General features: G+C 39.2%; 2 protein-coding genes, 2 non-coding genes and 1 pseudogene across 5 annotated transcripts in view; 3 read left to right on the top strand and 2 right to left on the bottom strand.

The window, feature by feature from the left end:
• Positions 1-341: 341 nt before the first annotated feature.
• Positions 342-486, bottom strand: LOC118711969 (annotated as a pseudogene).
• A 2,485-nt stretch (positions 487-2,971) lies between these two features.
• On the top strand, positions 2,972-6,940 carry RPS3A (ribosomal protein S3A). 2 transcript variants are annotated; one of them, XM_036423224.2, is made up of 6 exons: positions 2,975-3,126; positions 3,857-3,960; positions 4,327-4,514; positions 5,802-6,010; positions 6,495-6,604; positions 6,773-6,940. In XM_036423224.2, the coding sequence occupies exons 1-6, from the start codon at positions 3,065-3,067 to the stop codon at positions 6,892-6,894; spliced, it is 795 nt and encodes a 264-aa protein (XP_036279117.1). In that variant the 5' UTR covers positions 2,975-3,064; the 3' UTR covers positions 6,895-6,940. The 2 variants fall into 2 exon arrangements, with proteins under 2 accessions (XP_045432681.1, XP_036279117.1); XM_045576725.1 differs by lacking the exons at positions 4,327-4,514; positions 6,495-6,604; positions 6,773-6,940 and having other exon boundaries at positions 2,972-3,126; positions 5,802-5,997.
• Positions 5,130-5,202, top strand: LOC118711931. The gene has a single exon (XR_004985882.1). It is a non-coding gene; the product is annotated as a small nucleolar RNA SNORD73 (small nucleolar RNA).
• On the top strand, positions 6,308-6,378 carry LOC118711930. The gene has a single exon (XR_004985881.1). It is a non-coding gene; the product is annotated as a small nucleolar RNA SNORD73 (small nucleolar RNA).
• Positions 6,941-11,828: 4,888 nt separating the features above from the next.
• Positions 11,829-21,336, bottom strand: part of SH3D19 (SH3 domain containing 19) — a 140,594-nt gene continuing 131,086 nt past the window's right edge. The window contains 5 exon segments of the mRNA XM_045576724.1: positions 11,829-13,715; positions 17,370-17,467; positions 19,164-19,350; positions 20,425-20,477; positions 20,925-21,127. Of these exon segments, the coding sequence (XP_045432680.1) occupies positions 13,599-13,715; positions 17,370-17,467; positions 19,164-19,350; positions 20,425-20,477; positions 20,925-21,127 (658 nt within the window). The 3' untranslated portion in view covers positions 11,829-13,598.

The raw sequence follows: 21,336 nt of genomic DNA on the forward strand, positions 1-21,336 counted from the left end.
CCCAGTGGCTTTTTCGCTTTGGGGCAGAAAGAGGAATGTGACCAGGAAGAAGGCCAGTTTGGTCTTTATGCTGGGTTATGTAGCCTTGGCGTCTATAACATTTTCCATTGGGAAACTTTAAAACTAGTGAACTGCCACTTATAAAATGAACTTAGTCAAGGTAACTAAAAGTATAAAATTACTACAGAGTTTATTAGATTCAATATTATATTTAGAAGGACTCACTGAATTCTACTGGTCACTAGTTTTCACCAGTCTGTAATTAGACAAAAATAATGTCTACAGAATTTTTCATAAAGCTGATTTATTTATTTATTTATTGATTTATTTATTTATTTATTTTTATTGCCTCAGGCATGAACCAGCTCTGCTCACCGACACAGGCATCAAGCTAGAATGAACTAAGGACTGTACGTCTGCTTTGCCCCTGACTGATATAAGACCAACACCACCAATCAGGTGTCTCCTTGCCCATTGCCAGGGGGTTAAAGCTGATTTATTTAAAAAGATTGACTTTTTGTGGTGTTCACAGAAAAAAATAAAAGGGCCCACCTTTCAGAGGATCTGTTTTTTACTTTTATTTGGGGGGCGGGTGTCTAAATAATTTTAGAATGAGATGATGCTGATAGAAACAAATGGCAGTTGTTCTTTGTTTTATAATGCGGTGAAATTAAAAAATTGCAGTCTTATTAGTTCCCATAATTATTTTGAAAATCTGGATGGATTCATAAAGTTCAAAAATTGGGATCAGCACGTATGTCATCTATCTCTTTTTTAAAAAAATATATTTTATTGATTTTTTACAGAGAGGAATGGAGAGTTAGGAACATCGATTAGCTGCCTCCTGCGTACTTCCTAAGGGGGGAGTACATGCCCTTGACTGGAACTGAACTCGGGACCTCTCAGTCCACAGGCCAACACTCTATCCACTGAGCCAAACCAGTTTCGGACCATCTACCTCTTATGTGTTCATCCAACAAACATTCTGAGGGCCTATTATGAGCTAAGAGATGGAGCACAAACATGAAGAAGACCACTATGTGCTCACGGGGAGAGAGGGACGAGTGGAATCAGCAGTTACTAAGAAGGTAAGCGGTGCTAGGTTTCCTGGGAGCTGTCTGGGGGAATCCATCTCTCACTGAACAAACTGAAGCTGAGCTGCCTTGAAAATGCACAGGTAATTGCCTGCTGATGAGGAAAAGGAATGAAGGCAAGAGAAAACCATTTTGTTCAGGGAATTTTTTTTTTTTTTTTTTAAATATATATTTTATTGATTTTGCACAGAGAGGAAGGGAGAGAGATACAGAGTTAGAAACATCGATGAGAGAGAGTCATCGATTGGCTGCCTCTTGCACACTCCCTACTGGGGATATGCCCGCAACCAAGGTACATGCCCTTGACCGGAATCGAACCCGGGACCTTTCAGTCCCCAAGCTGACGCTCTATCCATTGAGCCAAACCGGTCTCGGCTGTTCAGGGAATTTTTAAATCGTTCTAGATGCCTGGTGTTGGGGTACCTGGTAAAGGCTAAGATGTGGTGAGGATGAAAAGGGATAGTGAGTAGGGCTGGATAAAGGCGTGCTTGTAAACGTGGCTAAGGACTTTAATATTTTTCGTTTTAATTGTAGTGAGAAAAACAAAAAAAAAACAAAAAAAACCACACCTAACATAAAATTTACCATCTTAAGCATTTAAGTGAACAGTTCAATAGGGTTAAGAACATTCATATTGTATTCTTTTTTTGTGTGTGAACATCACGAAAGGTCAATCCTTTTAAATAAATCATATTGTTGTGAAATAAGGATGACACTATTTTGTAAATAAATGAGATGAACAGAATTATTGAAAGATTTTAGGATAGGGCTGGAGATTCCCGAAGATTTAAAAGGTGGGGTAGTAGGAGGTAAGGGATGGAGGCTAAAAGTACTGGAAGGGATTATAGGATTTAAAGGCTTGTGGGGTGTTTTGAGTGGGGATGTTTGTGGTTTGGTCAGAGGGTTTTTTTGTTTTGTTTTGTTTTGCAGGAAGAAAAGTAAGAGAAGGAAACTCAACATATCCAGGCCTGCATGGGCCAGCTTTCCAGAGGCTGCACACTTGAAGCTAATCAGCCACCTCCAGCCAGGATAGAATTTGTTAAACCCCTACAATTAAAACAATTTTTTTTACTAGTTGCGAAAATTGAACAATTTGATTTCACACTGGAACCATAGTCCCTCAGGGAACCACTTAGCAAAATTCACTTAAAAAAATAACACCCCCCCTAACCCCACCCCCCCAAAAACTATGTATCAATGTATGAGAAACGTATGGAAAAGTATACAAATAGGTGTACGGCTTGATGGATGCTCACAAAGCTACCACTCCTCACTCACCAGCACCCATATCAACAAATAGGACACTACCAATATGTACCTCTGAAGTTATACTCATTTAACCCTACTAACCATCTCGTGAGGTAGATTATATTACCATGTTCATTTTATCATTCCTTTCTCTCTCTCTCTCTCTCTCTTTTTTTTTTTAACTGACCTGGAACCGAACCCGCAATCTTTTGGTATACGGGACGATGCTCCAACCAACGGAAACACCCAGTCAGGGCTCTTGTCTCCATTTACAATACCAGGCCACAAGGCTAAGTAAGTATTGTAAACCAGCTTTTGAGCCTGGATCTGCCCATCCAAATCCCAGTGCTCTGGAGAAAAAACAGGTTTAAAGGTGAAGTGGAGAGTTCAGTTTTGAACGATGTTGAGTGGACGCCAACTTCCACGGAAACTTAATCCCGGGCATCAGAGCTACGAAAACCGCCGTAACCCAAAGCCCGCACCCCGGCCTGCCGCGGCCCCGCCGCTGGAGCGCAGCCTCCGAGCGAGCAGTTTGCACCACACCTGAGGGCGCTGTTGCGGCTGCAGTCGCGGGAGCGCCTTTCCGCCGTTGTCGCGATGTTTCCGGGGCCCGAGAAACGCCGAGGTCAAAGGTCACGTCGACGGCGTGCCCCGCCCCGTCTTCTACGCCTAAGTTCTCGCGCGAGTTGTACTTCCGCCCTTTTGGCTCTCTGAGCAGCACCATGGCGGTGGGCAAGAATAAGCGCCTTACGAAAGGCGGCAAGAAGGGAGCCAAGAAGAAAGTGTGAGTGGCGATTGTCGTGGCTCTCCACTTTATGGGGTTCTGTTAGAGTCGGCGGGAGGGATCTGAGTCGCGGCGTGGGCTGGATGGCGAAGATGCCGGTCGGATTGAGCCGGCCGTGCGGGGTTGGTAAACTCCCCACCGCGGCCTGGCAGGTTTGGGTGCTGCGTCGCGGCGGGCCGGCTGTCTTTCCCCCGGCCGTCTGGGCCTGTGCGCGCTCCTTTGAGCCGGGTGGCCGCCATGCCTCGGGGCTGGCGTGTTCCGTATGTGGGCTCACGGGCCGCGTAAGTTCCACAGGTAATGGGTCCCATTCCTAGAGCCGGAGTTGAGGAAGGCATTCTTGGTCAGGACCCCCACCGCTTCTCTTATTGGAACCTGGGCTCCCTCCCAGGTGGGCTCTTGAAAAGAGTCTGGATTGCCAATAGGTGTTTTCCTGTATCAGTGAAGTTCAGGAGACTTGCATGAGTTTTGGGGGCAGTGCTGCCCGTGTGGTTGGCAGGATCTATAGGGGTGGGAAGTGTGTACATTGGTGGCTCAGAGACCAACACTGGGAAGAAGAGCTCGATTGACATGTGCCCTTCGCCTCACTGGGAGGGATAGAATCGTGCACTGCAGTGTTTACGGGCTAGTTAGCCTTTTAAAGTCATTAGAACAAGGAAAGTAAAAAAAAAAAAGTCAAGACTTATGTGATCTGCGATAAAACTTGAGGTGTTTTTTTCTCCCCCAAATACAGGGTTGATCCATTTTCTAAGAAAGATTGGTATGATGTGAAAGCACCAGCCATGTTCAATATAAGAAATATTGGGAAAACACTGGTTACGAGAACTCAAGGAACCAGTGAGTATCTCATTCTTGGTTTGGATTTTGTTTAAATTGGTCTATGGGTCCTGTGGTGGGAGGCTTTATAAAGAAACAACAACCCTTGTTTTGCAGCTTTCGCCCCTGTTGTGCTTGTTTTTGGGACAATACTTGTAGAAGCAAATTTTAGAATTTTGGAGAAAGTGTGCATGGGTAGTTTTGAGCTTTCACTGGGCCCTGTCAATAAGTCATGGGTGTCCATGTGGATTTGGTTAGCAAAAGTTAAGGTGTGTATATAATTTACCATTAAGTTTCTGAGCTTAATTTTATGCATGAGCCTTATCTTTATTGGCTTCACTGCTTATGTGGTTGGTAAAGTTAAGACAATTGATTCTTGTTTTATAGAAATTGCATCTGATGGTCTGAAGGGTCGTGTTTTTGAAGTGAGCCTGGCTGATCTGCAGAATGATGAAGTTGCATTTAGGAAATTCAAGCTAATCACTGAGGATGTTCAGGGCAAAAACTGCCTGACTAATTTCCATGGCATGGATCTTACCCGGGACAAAATGTGCTCTATGGTCAAGAAGTGGCAGGTGAGAACAAAAGTTCCTCAGAGCCATGCTGTCTTTACAGCAAGGAGCATATCATACAATTGAGGCTTAAATTTCACTTTAAAACCTTGATATTTTCTTGCTTGCTTTGGACTTTGACACCCGAATTTGAGCAACAGCAGTGAGCAAACCATCCAATTTATTTAAATTGAGTTCAAGATATAACATTGGATTAGTGTGGGAGTTTTTTGCTGCACAAATTATTTCCAGGTTTTTAATTTTGTCTGTCTGCAGAATATCTTTGGACCTCAAAACGTAGTGGATTTTAGAGTGAAAGGGTGGTTTGGGCTAGTCTTGATTACTTCTGGCAATATAGTATAATAGGAGTATCATAGCCTCTAGTGTGGAGTTGAAATCTTGGCTCCATTTCCTAGTTGTGTTCTTTGGCAAATAATTTAAAGCTCACTAAGCCTTACTTTCTTTATCTCTCAAATGTGGGTAAGAGTGTCTTCTCGTGGAGTTAGGATGAATTTCACATTTAGTATAGAGCTTGACACACAAAGCAATTAATAAATGTTAGTATGATCATTATAGGGAATGATTGCAATTGATTCAGATGCCTCTGACTAACCAGTTTGGGGATATTTTGTATGTGGGAATGAATGATGATAAAATGTTTGGTCTCAGATGATACATACTGATTATACCATTATGATTTATTTTTGACAGTTTTTAAGGTTATATGGCTGCATTTCTGGGAATATTTTAAGGTCCTTTTGCTATCATTGTATTATATTTTTTAAAACAAAGGTATCATATTTATAAAATGGGGAGGAGGTGATTCAGTTTTTGGTTTGGTTTTTAAATTTAGGCAGTAATATTACTAATGGATTTTTAAATTGTACTTCAGCAGTGAAATTAAATATTTAATCCTCAGCATGGTTTTAGTTTGGAACAGGACATTTAAAAGTATGTTCATTTAGAGTTAATAATAGTTTACTTATTCAGAACACTTTTTACTAAAAGATGGAGTAAGTGTAGATATCCATATTATAGAGTCTCATAGAACTTATTTTCCTCTTGTTTTGCAGAGTTGTACAGCTGATTGAGTTGAGGGGAAGAATGTTAAAGGCTGTCATGTGTTTGTAAAAAGTGTGGGGGTGGGTGCTGTTGCCCGTAATGGTGCAGATAGAGAGGAAAGAGGAGGGGGGGTTTATACTTCATACTGTGTGATGAATACTTGACCTTCCAGCTTTTTATTTAAGATTTCGAGGGATGGAAGTTGATCACATTAAACCTGTATATCTGACCGTATCTTTTTTTCACTAGACCATGATTGAAGCCCATGTCGATGTCAAGACTACCGATGGTTATTTGCTTCGTCTCTTCTGTGTTGGTTTTACTAAAAAACGCAACAATCAGATTCGGAAGACTTCCTATGCTCAGCATCAGCAGGTTCGACAAATCCGGAAGAAAATGATGGAAATCATGACCCGAGAGGTGCAGACAAATGACTTGAAAGAAGTGGTCAATAAATTGTAAGTTTCTTTTTCATCACATAAAACATACCTGAATCTCTGATTAATCTTAGATGAAGGAAAGCAATACTGGTATAGGATAAGGTGGAATCAAACCTGTGTTTCTGTCTGTAAAACGATCTAGCTATATCCCTTGAAATGAAAGCATGCTAAGTGCTCAGTAAATGTGATTTAGTTTCTTTATCCTTTTTTGGATGAAGCTACTTCATGGCAATTAGTAAGCCTTAAAGCACAGAAATGCTTGCCTTAGAAAATACACTGAATAGACAAAACCCTCCATAACCAGGAAAGTATGGGAATAAGTGATGACAAAATGTTTCGGTCCCAAATGATGTTCAGTGATAAAACTTAAACATTTTTCTGATGTTCCCATGCAGTTGGCTAAGAGGGTATAATGAAAAAGGCATAAGGCTCAAATGTGGATTAATTAAGGGGCGATAGGCTCCAAGTGGGTTGATTCTAATCTATTGTTACTGGTTTACAGGATTCCAGACAGCATTGGAAAAGACATAGAAAAGGCTTGCCAATCTATCTATCCGCTCCATGATGTCTTTGTTAGAAAAGTCAAAATGCTGAAGAAGCCCAAGTTTGAATGTAAGTAAAACACTGGATCCCTGGAAAACGTTATGTGGCCAAATAGCATTTTTGGTGTTTGTTTTTTTGGATGGCAAGATAATGGCTTTTTTCCTGTAATGTCTAGAAAATATTGAAGGACCAGTTTCAAGATATGGTATGCTATAACAATTTTTTTCTTCCTTTTAGTGGGAAAACTAATGGAGCTTCATGGTGAAGGCAGCAGTTCTGGAAAAGCTGCTGGGGATGAGACAGGTGCTAAAGTTGAACGAGCTGATGGATATGAGCCTCCAGTCCAAGAATCTGTTTAAAATTCAGACATTCAATGGTGACAAATAAAAAAACCTATTTGTGATATTTTATTTCTGATTATTTAAAAAGATAATCTTACAGCTTGGTTACTAATGTTCTGAATTGATAGTGAACTTTTCTGTGCTGTTCTGTGGATTTTATCTATTTCTCAAAGTAGCTGAGAAAGGATAGTGATTATTTTAAGCTGTAGCTATCTGGAGGTGTTAGAGATGGCTAATAAAAGAAAACCGTTTCTTAATATGGATTAAGTTTTGATGGTTTTAAAACCATCTGGAAAGCTTGTTAAACCATTGCAGGGCCCTGTCCTTGGACTCCTGAAGCTTTTGTATAATGCTGATGCCCAGGACCACTTTGAGAACCTCTGTGACAGGCTGACTAATGGAGCCAATTGGCTTTTAGTTTTTAAACCCAAATGCTATCTCTCCTGTAGTTTTAAAATGCCCCACTGTGCACGAGCTGAACTTGGTTAGAGATGTATTAATAAGTGACCATTTCATGTAGTCCACTATTCAATAGTTAATACACCACTCGGTCTGTACTGTAGCCTTCCTCACCTCTTATTTGCACTCAGATGATTCCCATAATTTTCACCTTGCCATTTATAGATGTGTTCACGTTTTCTGTCTTACTGAATTTTTTGGACCACTATCCCATTTGAACGCCCGTATTTTTCCTTCCTCCTGCTTAATTAAGCTCATTGCTCCAGGAATTCTCACCTTTGTCCGTATTCCTCCTACCAATCCCCTTACAGCAAAGTCAAGAGTTAACCATGCTTTTTGTATCTATTTTTTTCTTGAATCTGCTGCAATTGGGTTCTCTTGCACACCTCTCTTGCTGTCAAGATTACCACTGCCTTTGTTGCTAAGTCCAGTTGTTCATTCTTGGTCTTTCATTTTACTTGGCTTGACCTCTATTAAGTGTTATTTGGTAGTTGATAACCTCCAGTTTATAACTGTCCTTCAAAATCTCACCTCTTAAATTTTTCTCACATTATTGGCTACTCCTTTGCTAATTCATTCTCAGACCTAGGCTTACCCCAGTACTCAACTGTTAAGTGACTTGTGCCTTTATGTGGGAGAAAATGGGTCGCAGTCCATCTATTGCCTCTGTTGACAAGAATTAGATCTGTTTAAACTTGCTAGTAATGAATAGTCTGGGCTTAGAATATATAGGGGCAACTTAAAGACCTACTGCTCCTCCATCTCCTTGGACTTACAGTCTGGAAATCTGACGAGAATGATGTCAATGCTATAAATTGGCTATATCTGTTACTTTGAATCTTAATAGAATAGCTTTATGAAATTATAATCGCATTAGATTAATCAGTGGCTGATGGGGGAGCATATGTAAAAATTAAGAGGCCGGATGCATAAAATTTGTTCATGGGTGTGGTCCCTAGGCCTGGCCGGTGATGGAAGCATAGCATCTGGTGTGTGTGTGGTGGTGGTGGGGCTTCTCCCCCTCCCAACTCCCCGAGTCATAGTGCCCAAGTCCCTACCCCGGAAATGGCATTGAGCATAGCCAGATCTACAGGTGGGCCTCCAGGAAGCTGGCTGGGCAGTGCGCTCTCCTGGCCAACCTTGCAGACTGGCTCCTGTGCAAACCCACGAGCCTTGTGGGCTCTTGTCCGGGGGGCTGCAGCCTGGCTCACCTAAAAGATATGGTGCGTGGCAGGCTCCTCATGGGTTCCCGGCCCTTGGGGTGTAAGCCCTGGTGTCCTGGGAGAGAGTAGTAGAGTGTGAGCAAGCTTGGCAGTCACCCTGTACTCTCATTGCACCCCTGTCCCCATCACCCCTGCCCCCAGGTAGCTGGCAAGAGGTCATAGCCCGTTGCAGACTGCCATGTTTGGCGCTTCCCCCTGGTGGTCAGTGCATATCAAATTGTCAAACTCCAGGTTGAATGACTGCATGTTAGGCTTTTATTATATAGGATTCTAGTTTGGCCAAGAATGTGTCCTGCAAAGGAGTAAATTGTGAGTAGCAGTCAGCTATAGATCCTGTGTCCTTGCATGCTCTTGTTGGGTATGCCAAGACTACAGTTCTCTGATTGCTCTTTATCTGGGCTATTTCTCAGGGTTGTATTTGCATACACATGAGAAACCTTGAGGGATGAGGTAATGTCTCCCTCTGGAAAAAGAGCAGACTTGTTTCCACTTAATAGTGTACCTCTTCTGTAATGCAACCCACTGTGATGGGCCCTTTGCATCACTTCTGTGGGACTTGAGAGGAAGGGAAACAAATGAGCTTGAAGCTCTGATTACTGCTTTTGCAATGAGTAATAAAGCCATTTTTTAGTCTTGTGTCTTGCCAACATCCGCGAAACTGGCAGGCTGACTTTTTAAGCTAAGTTGGATAAAATGTCCAAATGGCCCATTTCCTGACACCCCCTCCCCAATTATTTTGAAGAAACATTTTGGCATGTATTTAAAATGACTTTTAAAAAGTAATATACATGCTGCTGAGGTGGGCACTCATGATTTCTTGCCCAGCCAGTATTTCTCGGTAGTTGAGGGTTGATTTTTGAACCCGGAGGTCATGATTGGTTGCCAGTCAGGAGACATGCCTGGGTTGCTGACTCAATTCCCAGTGGGGGATATACAGGAGGCAGCTGATCAATGATTTTCATTTCTGACATTTCTTCTCTCTCTAAATATTTTTTAAAAATAAAAATCTCCGTTTGGAGATTCAGATTAGAAAAATCCTCATCCATGTAAAAATGGTTGGCAGAGCCTTACATCAGAATGAGGTTCCTGGTATTGGAATAATGTGGCTTTCCCTTTGTTTCCTGCTTCTCCACAGTAGTGCTACTGAGCTATGTGGTGTCAGGCACAGCGGGGGCCAGGATGAGCAGCAGTGTGGCACCCTGCCTGGGCTTGGGCTCCCCCACAGCTGCCTGCTGCTTCACATACTACTACATCCCTTGGGGGATGTCGGACTGCCTGTTTCTGCCTGATCCCCACAGGGCCAAAACCGGCAGTCCAACACCCCCCTAGGGGTCCCAGATTGTGAGAAGGCTCAGGCCAGCCTGAGGGACCCCATTGGTGCACGATTCAGTGTACCAAACCTCTTGTGTAAATATAAACTGTCTACATAGTACTGAGAAGCTGAGCAGGAATATTCTTGAGAGCTTGTTTGGAGGTCCTAGCAGGGGAGCGCAGCTACTCGTATACCCTTGACCGGAGACTGATCCTCTCCTCTTGGGGGAAAGTCGTCCTCTTCGAGCGCGCAGCTTCGGGAGGGACGCGCATGGATCGGTGAGGGAGGAGGGGGACACCCGCCTAGCCAGCCAGATCAGCCGAATCAACCCTGGCGATCAATGGGGTGACATGTCGCAGCCAGATCGCCCTCACATCCTGAGCAGGAATATTCTTGAATGAAGTTCAAGACATTAATTTATTCATTGTAACTTGTTCTAATCCTATTATATCTAAGAAGTTAAAAGTTGTACAGCCAATAAAACAGATCAGTTATATTTGTTTAACTACTAAAGAGAAATGTATCACTTCAGCACAACAAATGGATAAAGTACTGAATTGGTAAACAGTGGAGCTTAGTTTTACTTTAGGTTCTGTCATTACCTGAATGGCCTTAGGCAAATCATTTAACCTCTGCAGGTCTAGCTCTAGTCTGCAGTCTCTCTCTTTGTGGTGTGTAACTGGATGAACTTGCCATTAGGTGAGAGGCCCCTAGATGGTGCTGTTGTTCTGAGATAGGCTTTGTATTTTTCCCCCCTGTATTATTACTGTGAAATAAAAAGGCATAGGTTAGAAAATGATTTCCTATTCTGGAAAAATGCACCATTAAGAGTTCATTCAATGGCATTCAAAATGGCAGTGAATTATAAGTCATATGCATGGCCCAAATGCATCTGACATTAATTAAAAGGAATATATCATTAATGACTATACCAAATATCTCATTATACTATGCCCATATAGCCATCAGTATTTTTTTTAGGTATATTTACCTAAGCCTAAGATACTGAATAAAAATGAAGTAATTATTAAGAATATTGATGTATAAAAACCCTATATAAAAAGAAAATTAAAAAAAAAATACTAGTTCTAATGATGATGACTGCACTGATACTTGGAATGTTTCAGATTGCATTCAAAGCCTGTGATTTACATGAACATAATGAAAAATTATATTACCCTTCCAGCTATGTTAAGCAAGGGCATCTTTTAATGAAATCTGTCTTTGTGCTTCAACAGGTAATCAAAGGGTAAGAATAATACGTTAAATGAGTTCTATAGTTTTAATAAAAATTTTTTTTAAAAAAGGATTTGGAGATTGTACTTATAGAAGGCTTGGATGAACAATATCAAATTTTTCACTTAAAATTCCCAAAAGGAAAAATAATACATTCCCATTTTCCCCCTATGAAATTATGCTGGATCAATATGCAGAATAAGCAAGTATCTATGAAAACTTGTTCCAAGCTACATTTTGTCTTGTCACTTGAGTGAATAATAAATGACAAGCAAAAATTGTAGCTTGACAAAGTGAAATGACATAAAAATTGCAAATTTTTGTTTCAATAAAGATTTTTGTCAACAAATTGAGGAAAGATTAGATCTCAGGGTATTCAAGATGGTATTGCTATATAAGTTCCCCATCCATCTAAACTAGGGGTGTCGAACTCAATCAGAGAAGGGGCCAAAATCTAAAATCCAGCCTAAATCGCGGGCCGAATGGTTTACTGAACAGTCATAAACTGTCATTGTGATGGAAACGCAGCGGAGTGCAGTGATGACAGCGCGGTGCGGGCCACATTGCAAGGCCTGGCGGGACGGATTTGGCCCGAGGGCCTTGTGTTTGACACATGTGATCTAAACAACCAATCTTTACTGATATTATATTGAGCAAAAGGCTGGAGTCATAAAGAGAAGATACCATTTCCATTCTCAAAAAATAATCTAGTCTGAGAAAAGGACTTTGAAAAGTTCAGTTTATTATAATGTCAAGTAGATTTACAACTATTGCACTTATCATTCTGCTGACTGCCAAAATTTAAGAGGATATTTTTCTCCAATAAAGCTAAGTTTTCATGATTTTTAATGTAAAATGTTAAAATTACACAGGCAAATATGTATACCTCATGTCCTTTTCCAGATACATAGCCTACTTCTTATACAGCTGGCTGCAAACAGGAATTAATTGGGATAATGCTTTAAGTCCCATTTCTCTTGAAATTACTTGAGTAAAATTTGACATAATAAAAAAGTTTTCTTTATATTGTCTTCTTTACCCAAAACATGTAGAAGAAATAGCCCCCATATCAATTGTAACCACATAACTGGCAGATGACTTTTAATCAAAGACAAAGTAAATAACTCATCCCTTAGAATACCATCTCATGTTTGACCATTAGCTGCCTAACTTTTTGGACAATGGGAAATAATAAAAGCTAAAAAGTGGCCCAGTATATGAAATTCTTAAAAATCGAAGAGAGTCATGAACATTGTTGGGAAAGTGTTTCACATTTCCAATGAAATTCTATTCCACTGATCTGTTTGGACGATTGTCTTTAACCTATTTGGCTTTAGCCCATAAAATGTAATTTATTCAGTCACATAAAGAAATGCTTTTATCTTAAGCCTGACATGCATAACAGTGAATATAGCAGGAAAGTGTGTTTTTTAAATTTTTTTATTTATTTATTCTAATTGTGAAGGGATGAGCTAGGGGGAAAACCACAAAAAAGTATCAGCCTTCAGTTTTCTTAAATTATTTTTCATTTGATTATATTGGGAAGAAATGAGTTGTGGGGCTTGGCATTGTTTTTCATCTTAACAGTTACTCTGTATTTGAGATAATGTGATTCATAATGTATCACTATAACAAGACACAGCTTTTACATATTACTGGGGTAACACAAAGAAAATGAATTTTTCTTTGAGTACCAGTAATTGTCGAAAGAATGATTGCAGATTCAGAAAATGTGCTTTATAACAACCCTGTATAAAGTATAAAAGGATAAAAGAAGTAAGTACAGCAAGTATGTGGAAGGGTTAGTCATATTAGCAAGGCATCTCAGGATGGTTTTGGTTCATTTAACTAAGATGCTTTACATTTTAACCCCCTTCAAATTCTTGGACAAAGGGGAAATACTTATTAACACCAGAAGCATTTGATGAGCATGAGCTGATTCACCAGGAGCCTTACACAGGCTCCAACTAGTTAAACTACTCCCTCCTGAAGCAAGGATTTGCCCTGATAATATTATAGGACAATGTGCTCAAGCTGTTAGAATTAATTTGAATATCACAAATGAAATTTAGATTACCAACCATGACTTGATGGTTACAGCATGTAGAATATTGAATGTCCTCTTTTTAAAGTAAAAAAAAAGAAAAAAAGAAGCGTGTTTAATTGACTTTTGCTGATGAAAATAGATGTTGAAGCACAGCTTTTGCGTGTAGGTCCCCTTGTGCTACCAGGTTACCAGGCACTTTCCCTGGGGGAAGTGTTTAACTGTCTTGCTCATCCTGCTGATGTTTTCCTTGGTAGAATACTTGCTCATTGATTTTCATGTGTTCGTTTCTACTGTGATGAAATCCAGACATTTTTTGCTTTCAGAAAATTCTAGTGTACCATTACAGCATAGATATTTCTTTCAGTTTAAAAAATAGTGCAAAAAAACCATATCTGATAGTCGAAGTGATAGTTCTTGTGCCAAGGGACACAGTCAAGCTTCACCTTTAGCCGACTTGTAAAACCTGAACATAGTTTTTGGGAAATATTCCAGATTTTCCCATTAGTTCTCCACTCATCCAGTCATCATCTACAGATTCCAGCTCTGTAATTGTATCTCCAGCCTGTAAGAAGACAGGAATTGGAAATAATTATTAGTTTATGTTGAGTACAAGCATGCTAGGCAGTATCTGGAGAGGGATGTATTCTCTGACTTGCTGACAGGATTAAATGATATACCACAAAGGTAATCTATACCCAATGATGCCACTCTTTTGCCATTGTTGCCCTTTTATTTCTCTGCTGTATTTTGTGCCCCCTAAATTCATACCTAATTTAAATTTTTCTTTAATAAATAACAATACCAGCTATCATATATATGTATTTGGGTGTGTTTACTAACAATATTATATATACATATATATGTATATGCACACACACACACCCCTCACTCCCCATCTAACAATTATTTATTCAGCATCCACTATGTTTCAGATACTGTTATTTTAGAGTGAGGAGACAAATAAGCTGGCAGAGAAAGAAAGTGTGGGGTTGGTTGCTATCTCATTAGAGCAGCCAGGGAAGGTCCCATTGAAGGTGACATGTAAGCAAAGACTTGGAAATGAGTGAGCCATGTGCTTACTCTGTATGTCTTTTCCCATTTTATGTACTTTATAAGGATTAATTCATATACACAATAGAGCAGTCCTAGAGAGATATTTGTATAGATTTCCTTAATTTAAAGAAAAGGGAATTTAAACTCAGAGAGATTAAGTAATTTGCTCAGTGTCCCATGTCCAGTTAGTTAGTGGTAGGGACATGACTCAAATCTAGTGTTATTTCAGGGCCCTTATTGCTAACTATCAGGCAATATGGCCACCACATTTTACAGTAGACTCTTCACTTAGAAAGGCTTTTACTGTAATTATCTTCTTTTCCATATCCTGAGCATTTTGTACTGTACATTTTACTCTTCCACATAATGGTATTCTCTGCCATTTGGTTCATTCCACCCTCCCTGGCCTCAATAGCAAATTTACATTCTTTCCTGTCTTAAAGAGCTTCACTGACCCAGAAGACTGATTTGTTCTCATCAGCATAGTCAAAGGGACTGCGTATCTTATTCATGTGTAAATTATAACTCCTTAACAGATGACATAATTTTTGAAATTATCTCCTGAAACTATTTTGTTCTTTATTGTTTCTAACCATTTCTTAGAATCTTGATTTAAGATTCTATAATGGTCCAAAATGACCCTGGCTACTTGAAAGATTATCAAGCTAAATGGATTTATTTGTAGCCCTAGTACATAGCCCTCTGGAAAATGGTTTAAGGCCTTTCTTTAAGGAAAATGGAAAGAAAAATTCCGACTATCAAATGTCATTAATTTACTTTACTCTGCTAAAATCTGTAAAACTTCTGACTACTCAAAGACTCTATTATAAAAAGTTCCTTCCATGCCAAAACCGGTTTGGCTCAGTGGATAGAGCGTCGGCCTGCGGACTGAAGGGTCCTGGGTTAGATTCTGGTCAGGGGCATGTACCTTGGTTGTGGGCACATCCCCGGTAGGGGGTGTGCAGGAGGCAGCTGATAGATGTTTCTCTCTCATTGATATTTTTAACCGTCTCTCTCTCTCTCTTCAAAAAATCAATAAAAATCTATTTAAAAAAATAAGAAGTTCCTTCTGGTTCCTAAATTATAACATAATGGCTGATTAAAACTATTTTTCTTAGCTCTGTTCCATATATACATATATAGTATGTCAATTTTATGAGGGCTAGCACATTTTTTAAAAAGTTTTATTTACAAATATTTTGTGGATATTTATTAAAATATTAATGGTCAATACTGAAGGCAGTGCAGAATCCCTTAACTCAAACCTCTAGAACGATCTTGCTTAGATTGTAAAACAATGACCACCTATTTTCTTTCTTTCTTTCTTTCTTTCTTTCTTTCTTTCTTTCTTTCTTTCTTTCTTTCTTTCTTTCTTTCTTTCTTTCTTTCTGCTAATCCTCATCCAATCATATTTTTCTATTAATTTTTAGAGAGAGTGGAGGGAGGGAAGGAAAGGAGAGAGAGAAACATTAATGTGAAAGACACATGGATTGGGTCCCTCCCACAGGCGCCCTGACCAGGGCTGGAGATGACCCTGCAACCCAGATATGCGTCCTTGACTGGAATAGAACCCGTGTCCTTTGGTATGTGGGCTGACGCTCTAACCACCTGGAAACACTGGCCAGAGTGACCACCTACCTGCTGAAAGATACTGTGAATTGTTATTAATATGCCCTAACGTAAATGAATGCCAAAATAACATCCAAAAAATGTGAATCTAGATTGTTTACTTGAAGGAACATTCTATGTACAGATAAAAGGAATGAATTTTTAGCAACTGGGGCAACAGAACTTGGCTTCCAAACATTTGGATTTTAAGAACCAAGAAATTTTAGGAATGAATAAATAAATAGATACATAGATAGAGGGTTACCAAATCATAATTTTGCATAAGAAATATCTATCATTTACTAACAATATTTTATCATAGAAATGACATTTTAATATGAAAAAGATAAAAGAAGTTCTCAGAAGGAACACCTCATTACAAAATAGGAAAGTTAACATCCTTATAACTGACATATCACAGCATACTCCTTTTATCCTGACTCCCCAAAAGCCTGCACATACCCAGTATCACAGAATTTTCCTCATTTTGTTATAAACAGGTGAAAATCTTGTTTGGGTATGCATTCTTTTAAAACACATCTTGTCCAATCACTCCTTGGTGCTTTCATTCTTTCTGTGGCATTTTAGCTCTCTAAATATCTCCAGTGATGGAAAATTTGCCGCTGACACAGACTCTTCTGAGAGCAATGACTACTAACTTTACCCCTCTTCCTCTGGCACAGTCACAGAGTATTAACAAGGTGGCTTTCCTCTGACTATGGTCCAACTATAGACTAGGGAAACAGGAGCATGAAAATATTTTGTTTTTACTTAAAAAAAGAAAAGAAAAAAAAAGAGGCACTTCTTTGATGAAGTAAGATTAAATTGTAATTTTCTAAAAAAACAACAGCCAGGACCGGTTGGCTCAGTGGATAGAGCGTCAGTCTGCAGACTGAAAGGTCCCGGGTTCGATTCCGGGCAAGGGCATGTACCTTGGTTGCGGGCACATCCCCAGTAGGGGGTGTGCAAGAGGCAGCTGGTCAATGATTCTCTCTCATTGATGTTTCTAACTATCCCTCTCTCTTCCTCTCTGTGAAAAATCAATAAAATATATTAAAAAAAATAATAATAATAACAACAACAAAAAAAGAACCCTTGGCAATGTAGCTTAACTTTTTGGGATCATTTCCTGGCCCGTGTCTTTCTGGACAAGCCTCACTCAGTGTCTTATGAGGCCCTGGTGCAGTGGCCAATTGCAGCAGGTACCTGACTTCCCCATTGATTTGATAGTTATGACAACAGCAGGCAACAATGGCCATGTAGAGAATCATCCTTTACTAGGGCTACCAATGAAAACTCCAGTATTACTAAAATCTAATGTTACAATGCCTATGAATAAGGAATTCATTTAGTGATTGTGGGGCTATCAAGCCAATTTATTTGAGTTTCTAAATGCCTTGCTAATATTTGCCTAATCTTGTTCCTTAGATTTAGGGCATGAGATGTTCATTCTTGGCAAATGGTCAATATGCCACCCAGATGTTCCACCCTTCAGTGGAAGATATTTCAAAATTTATAGTTGCTTAATACAGGAACTAAAAATGCACGTTCTGACCTTGAAGGAAAGCTCATCTTCATTGTCCCCATGGAAATCATACAAGGCTTTGGCCTTCCTCCCCTTCACTGCCAAAGGAGACATACTTTTCATGTCAGCTGTGGAAACACCAAAATACAGAACATACTAAAACACAAATCCGACATTTTAAGAAACCTCCTTGTTATCCCCAGGACAAAATATTTTCAATTAATTTTGAATTAACTTGCAAAAAGATGAAGGATGTTCTCTTAGCAGGAAAAAAAATCATAGAAATATATTATAGAAATATATTTTTATGTTTCTAAAAAAAAGTATAGAAAATTGGCCATTATCAAGTGATGGCATTTTTACCTTTTTTCCCCTATAACTCGAACAAAGTATGAAGTACCAGGTGTACTGGTTAATAATGTGGATTTTGTAATCAAAGAAAACACAGTAATTTCAAGAGAAACATCAAAAGTGCTTTATTCAAAGTTACATCCATCGCTAGCTACACATTTTCCCCATCTTTCGGGTAATTTGTAGATACCGTTCCAATAGAATTTTTCTTGTTTTGAGGCAAACCATTTAGAGACCCAATTTTCCACTTCTTCGTACGTTTTGAAGTGCTGCTCAGAAAGTGCGAGTGCCATCAATCGGAACGAGTGGTAATCTGAAGGAGCAAGGTCTGGTGAATACAGCGGGTGGGTTAATACTTCCCAGGCAAGATCTTTTAACATGTCCTTAACTGGTTTTTAAGTGTGTGATGGTGTATCATCATGAAGCAAAATTACTTTACCGTGTCTTCTGCCACTTTCTGGTGGTTTCACAATCAAAGCATGGTTCAAATTGATTATTTGTTGTTGGTAGTGATCAGTATTAATGGTTTCACCTGGTTTTAGAAGCTCATAATACACCACACCTTCCTGATCCCACCAAATGCAAAGCATTGTCTTCTTACCGAAGCGATTTGGCCTTGCAGTCGGTGTTGATTGTTGACCTGGATCAACCCATGATCTTGTGGATTTGGGATTCTCAAAATAAATCCACTTTTCATCTAGTCACAATTTGATGCAAAAAAGACTTTTGTGCAATTGAAGCAACATTGTGCTGATGATTTTTGGTTTTCCATTTGTCTTTTGTTCAGTTGATGTGGCACCCACTTTCCTTCCTTTAAAATCTTTCCCATTGCTTGTAAATGATCAGAAATTATTTGCTGAGCAACATTTAATCTTTCTGCACATTGTTTTTGAGTTTGACATGCATCTTCACCCAATAATGCTTGTAATAATAAAAAAATAAAATAAAATAAAAAGTGGTCTTCAAACTTTTTCAGTTGACCTGGACATTCTTTGTCTTTCACATTGAAATCACCACTTTTAAAGCGTTTAAACCAGCATTCACAAGTATCTTGAGATGGAGCATGTTCACCATAAGCTTCCCAAAGTATATGATAACTTTCAGCAGCACTTTTCTTCAAATAAAGTAATGAATTAAAATTTCCCACAAATGCTTTTTTTGTCAAGAAATACAATATTTTTAACACCTTCAGCAAATTTGATAAATGAAAGTTTTGAAGCTTGCTGTCAATAACAAAAGAACATACATATCAAATCACATATATGTCAACATATGTGTAACTCCATCTATTGAAAAAAATCCACATTATTAACCAGTACACCTGGTATGAAGAAGAGCTGACTTTATGAATTAACTGTTTAAAATGAAGGCAAACAACTTAAACTGATTTGGCCAGAGGGAAAAGAAATATGTATCATTTTAAGGTTTTGGGATCCCCTTAAAGAGAAGAGCCACTTCCCGGAGTTATTGTACCTGGGCAGGGCCGCACAAAGACTGCTGGGAAGATCCCCTCCTTGTCTCGCAGTCTGCCCTTGTACCAGTCGGAGTCCAGCCGCTGGAGGATCAGAATCCGTTCTCCCCTCTTGAAGGGTAAGTCATCACTGGTCTCCGCTGTAAAATTGTGAAGTGCTTCACACCATTCTCCAGAAAGCCTGTCATCCTGTTACAAAACAGAGGTTTTATAGGAAATCTAAGATTTTATTTGAAACTAGAGGCCCGGTGCATGGATTTGTATACGAAGAGGAGGGGTCCCTCAGCCTGGCCTGTTCCCTCTCACAATCCATGATCCCATTGGAGGATGTCCGACTGCTGGTTCAGGGCTGAGCCCCATGTTGAGCACCTGCCTCTTGGTGGTCAGTGTGCATCATAACAACTGGTCAACCAATCATTCTGATTGTTTGGTCTAAACTTCACTTAGGTTTTTATATATCTAGATTTATTTCTACAGAGCTTAAAAAAATAGTGGGGAAAAAGCTAAGGGGTCATAAGATTTCAAAGCCTGAAGCTTTCTTTAAATCGCCCAACACTTTATGTTGCTATCTAGTTTCAGAAATAAAAATTTCCATTAAGTTTTTATCTTTAAAATATAATTCAATATGACAGTTGTGATAAATTTGTGGCTTTCCTGCTTTTGAAGGATATATAATACTTAAGAAAAACTTTTTTCTAATTATGATCTATGACATTAGTTATATCTTAAAAATTAGGTAAAAGCACACAGTATTCATGTATAGTATTTATAACACTATGAAAGAATTCTGGAAGGCATATAATTTCCAGTGAAACTCTTCTAAATTATGGAGGATTAGAATGAATAGACTGTTAGTTCCTAGGTCTTTACTTAATTCAGAAGCTATCGGATTCCATGGCACAGGATTTCATTAATTCACTACTAATTTCATGAGGCGTAGTTAGCCCGAAAGCTGGCAGAATAACTACCCAAATATGGTGGGCTAGTATGGTGGAATGTACTAGCAAGAATGCTTTTACCCCAAATACAGTAGAGGAAGGTTCTGCTCTGTGAAGAGGCATCTCTGCCAAATTAGGATGGGAGCCCTAAGTTCAAGAAACAACCAGCTGAGCTACCTTTACCCGGCAGGGCTAGTACCCTGTTTCCCCGAAAATAAGATAGTGTCTTACATTAATTTTTTCTCCCAAAGTTGCGCTAGGTCTTATTTTCGGAGGATGTCTTATTTTCGGGAAAACACGGTAGTTATCTATCCAAGCAGCCTACCTGAGAATTTGCTCCAGAATCTTCTTTTTTTGTCTTCAGTGGTACCTTTGTGCCTATGTTAAAAAAAAAGTCAAAACTTCAGATGTAAAGTTTATATAGTATTAGAAAGAAACCTTAGGGGAGAGTGAAAAGTCTGGGACTGCAGACCAGTCTCTTCGTAATTCTGACCAGACACTGTCCTCTCTGGGCTTTTTCTCTTTTCCATTCAGTGAAGAAAGATGCATTAGTTATACGCTCTAGCCCATTTCTGTTTAAAGGCCTATGATTATTCATATGCCATTTCTGATATGAAGCTATTGCTATTTACCTAAAATATCAATACCAGCTCTCTGATTACTTCAGTAAGAGCTATCCCACACAAATGATTATTTTTAAATAATTTCTCATTCTATCTTAAAAAATATGGCAATATGGATTATTATGAAGCTCAAGTACTATCCTATTATTTAGTTTATTTCAATTAAGACAGAATATAATAAAATGATATTCTCTATACTCACTGAAAATATTTGTACCAGAGGCGGCATGATCCTCAACGAGTTCCACAAGGTTAAGGGGGGAAATCCTAGTTCTGCCTCGGGGTTCTCCTCCAGCCCATTCTTCATTCACATGCTCATTAGGAACAATACTTTCTCCCTCCAAGAAACTTAGCACATCCTTCTGGTCTCCAATATATTCAAACTGAGCACCACATCTTGGACCCCTGAACAAAGATTACATTTGTTGGTTAAACTAGAGAGCACTATTTTTCAAAATGCTTTAAAACCTTCATTCAGTCTTTCAATAAATATTGTGTTTACTATGAAACACGATATACTAGACATAAACTAGTCCATGAAAAACTTTTTCAGATATGAACCTGTTCACATAGGAAGTCTAGTCAATGTCACAGAAACATGCAGAGTTCCATAA

The sequence above is a fragment of the Pipistrellus kuhlii genome, unplaced genomic scaffold (genome assembly GCF_014108245.1).
Source record: "Pipistrellus kuhlii isolate mPipKuh1 unplaced genomic scaffold, mPipKuh1.p scaffold_m20_p_8, whole genome shotgun sequence".
NCBI lineage: Eukaryota > Metazoa > Chordata > Mammalia > Chiroptera > Vespertilionidae > Pipistrellus > Pipistrellus kuhlii.

Excerpts from the sequence above, each read along its gene's own strand:
- RPS3A (XM_036423224.2), top strand. The coding sequence starts at position 3,065 with ATGGCGGTGGGCAAGAATAAGCGCCTTACGAAAGGCGGCAAGAAGGGA. Across the intron at positions 4,515-5,801 it reads CTATGGTCAAGAAGTGGCAG|ACCATGATTGAAGCCCATGT; the intron begins GTGAGAACAAAA and ends TTTTTTCACTAG. Across the intron at positions 6,011-6,494 it reads AAAGAAGTGGTCAATAAATT|GATTCCAGACAGCATTGGAA; the intron begins GTAAGTTTCTTT and ends ACTGGTTTACAG.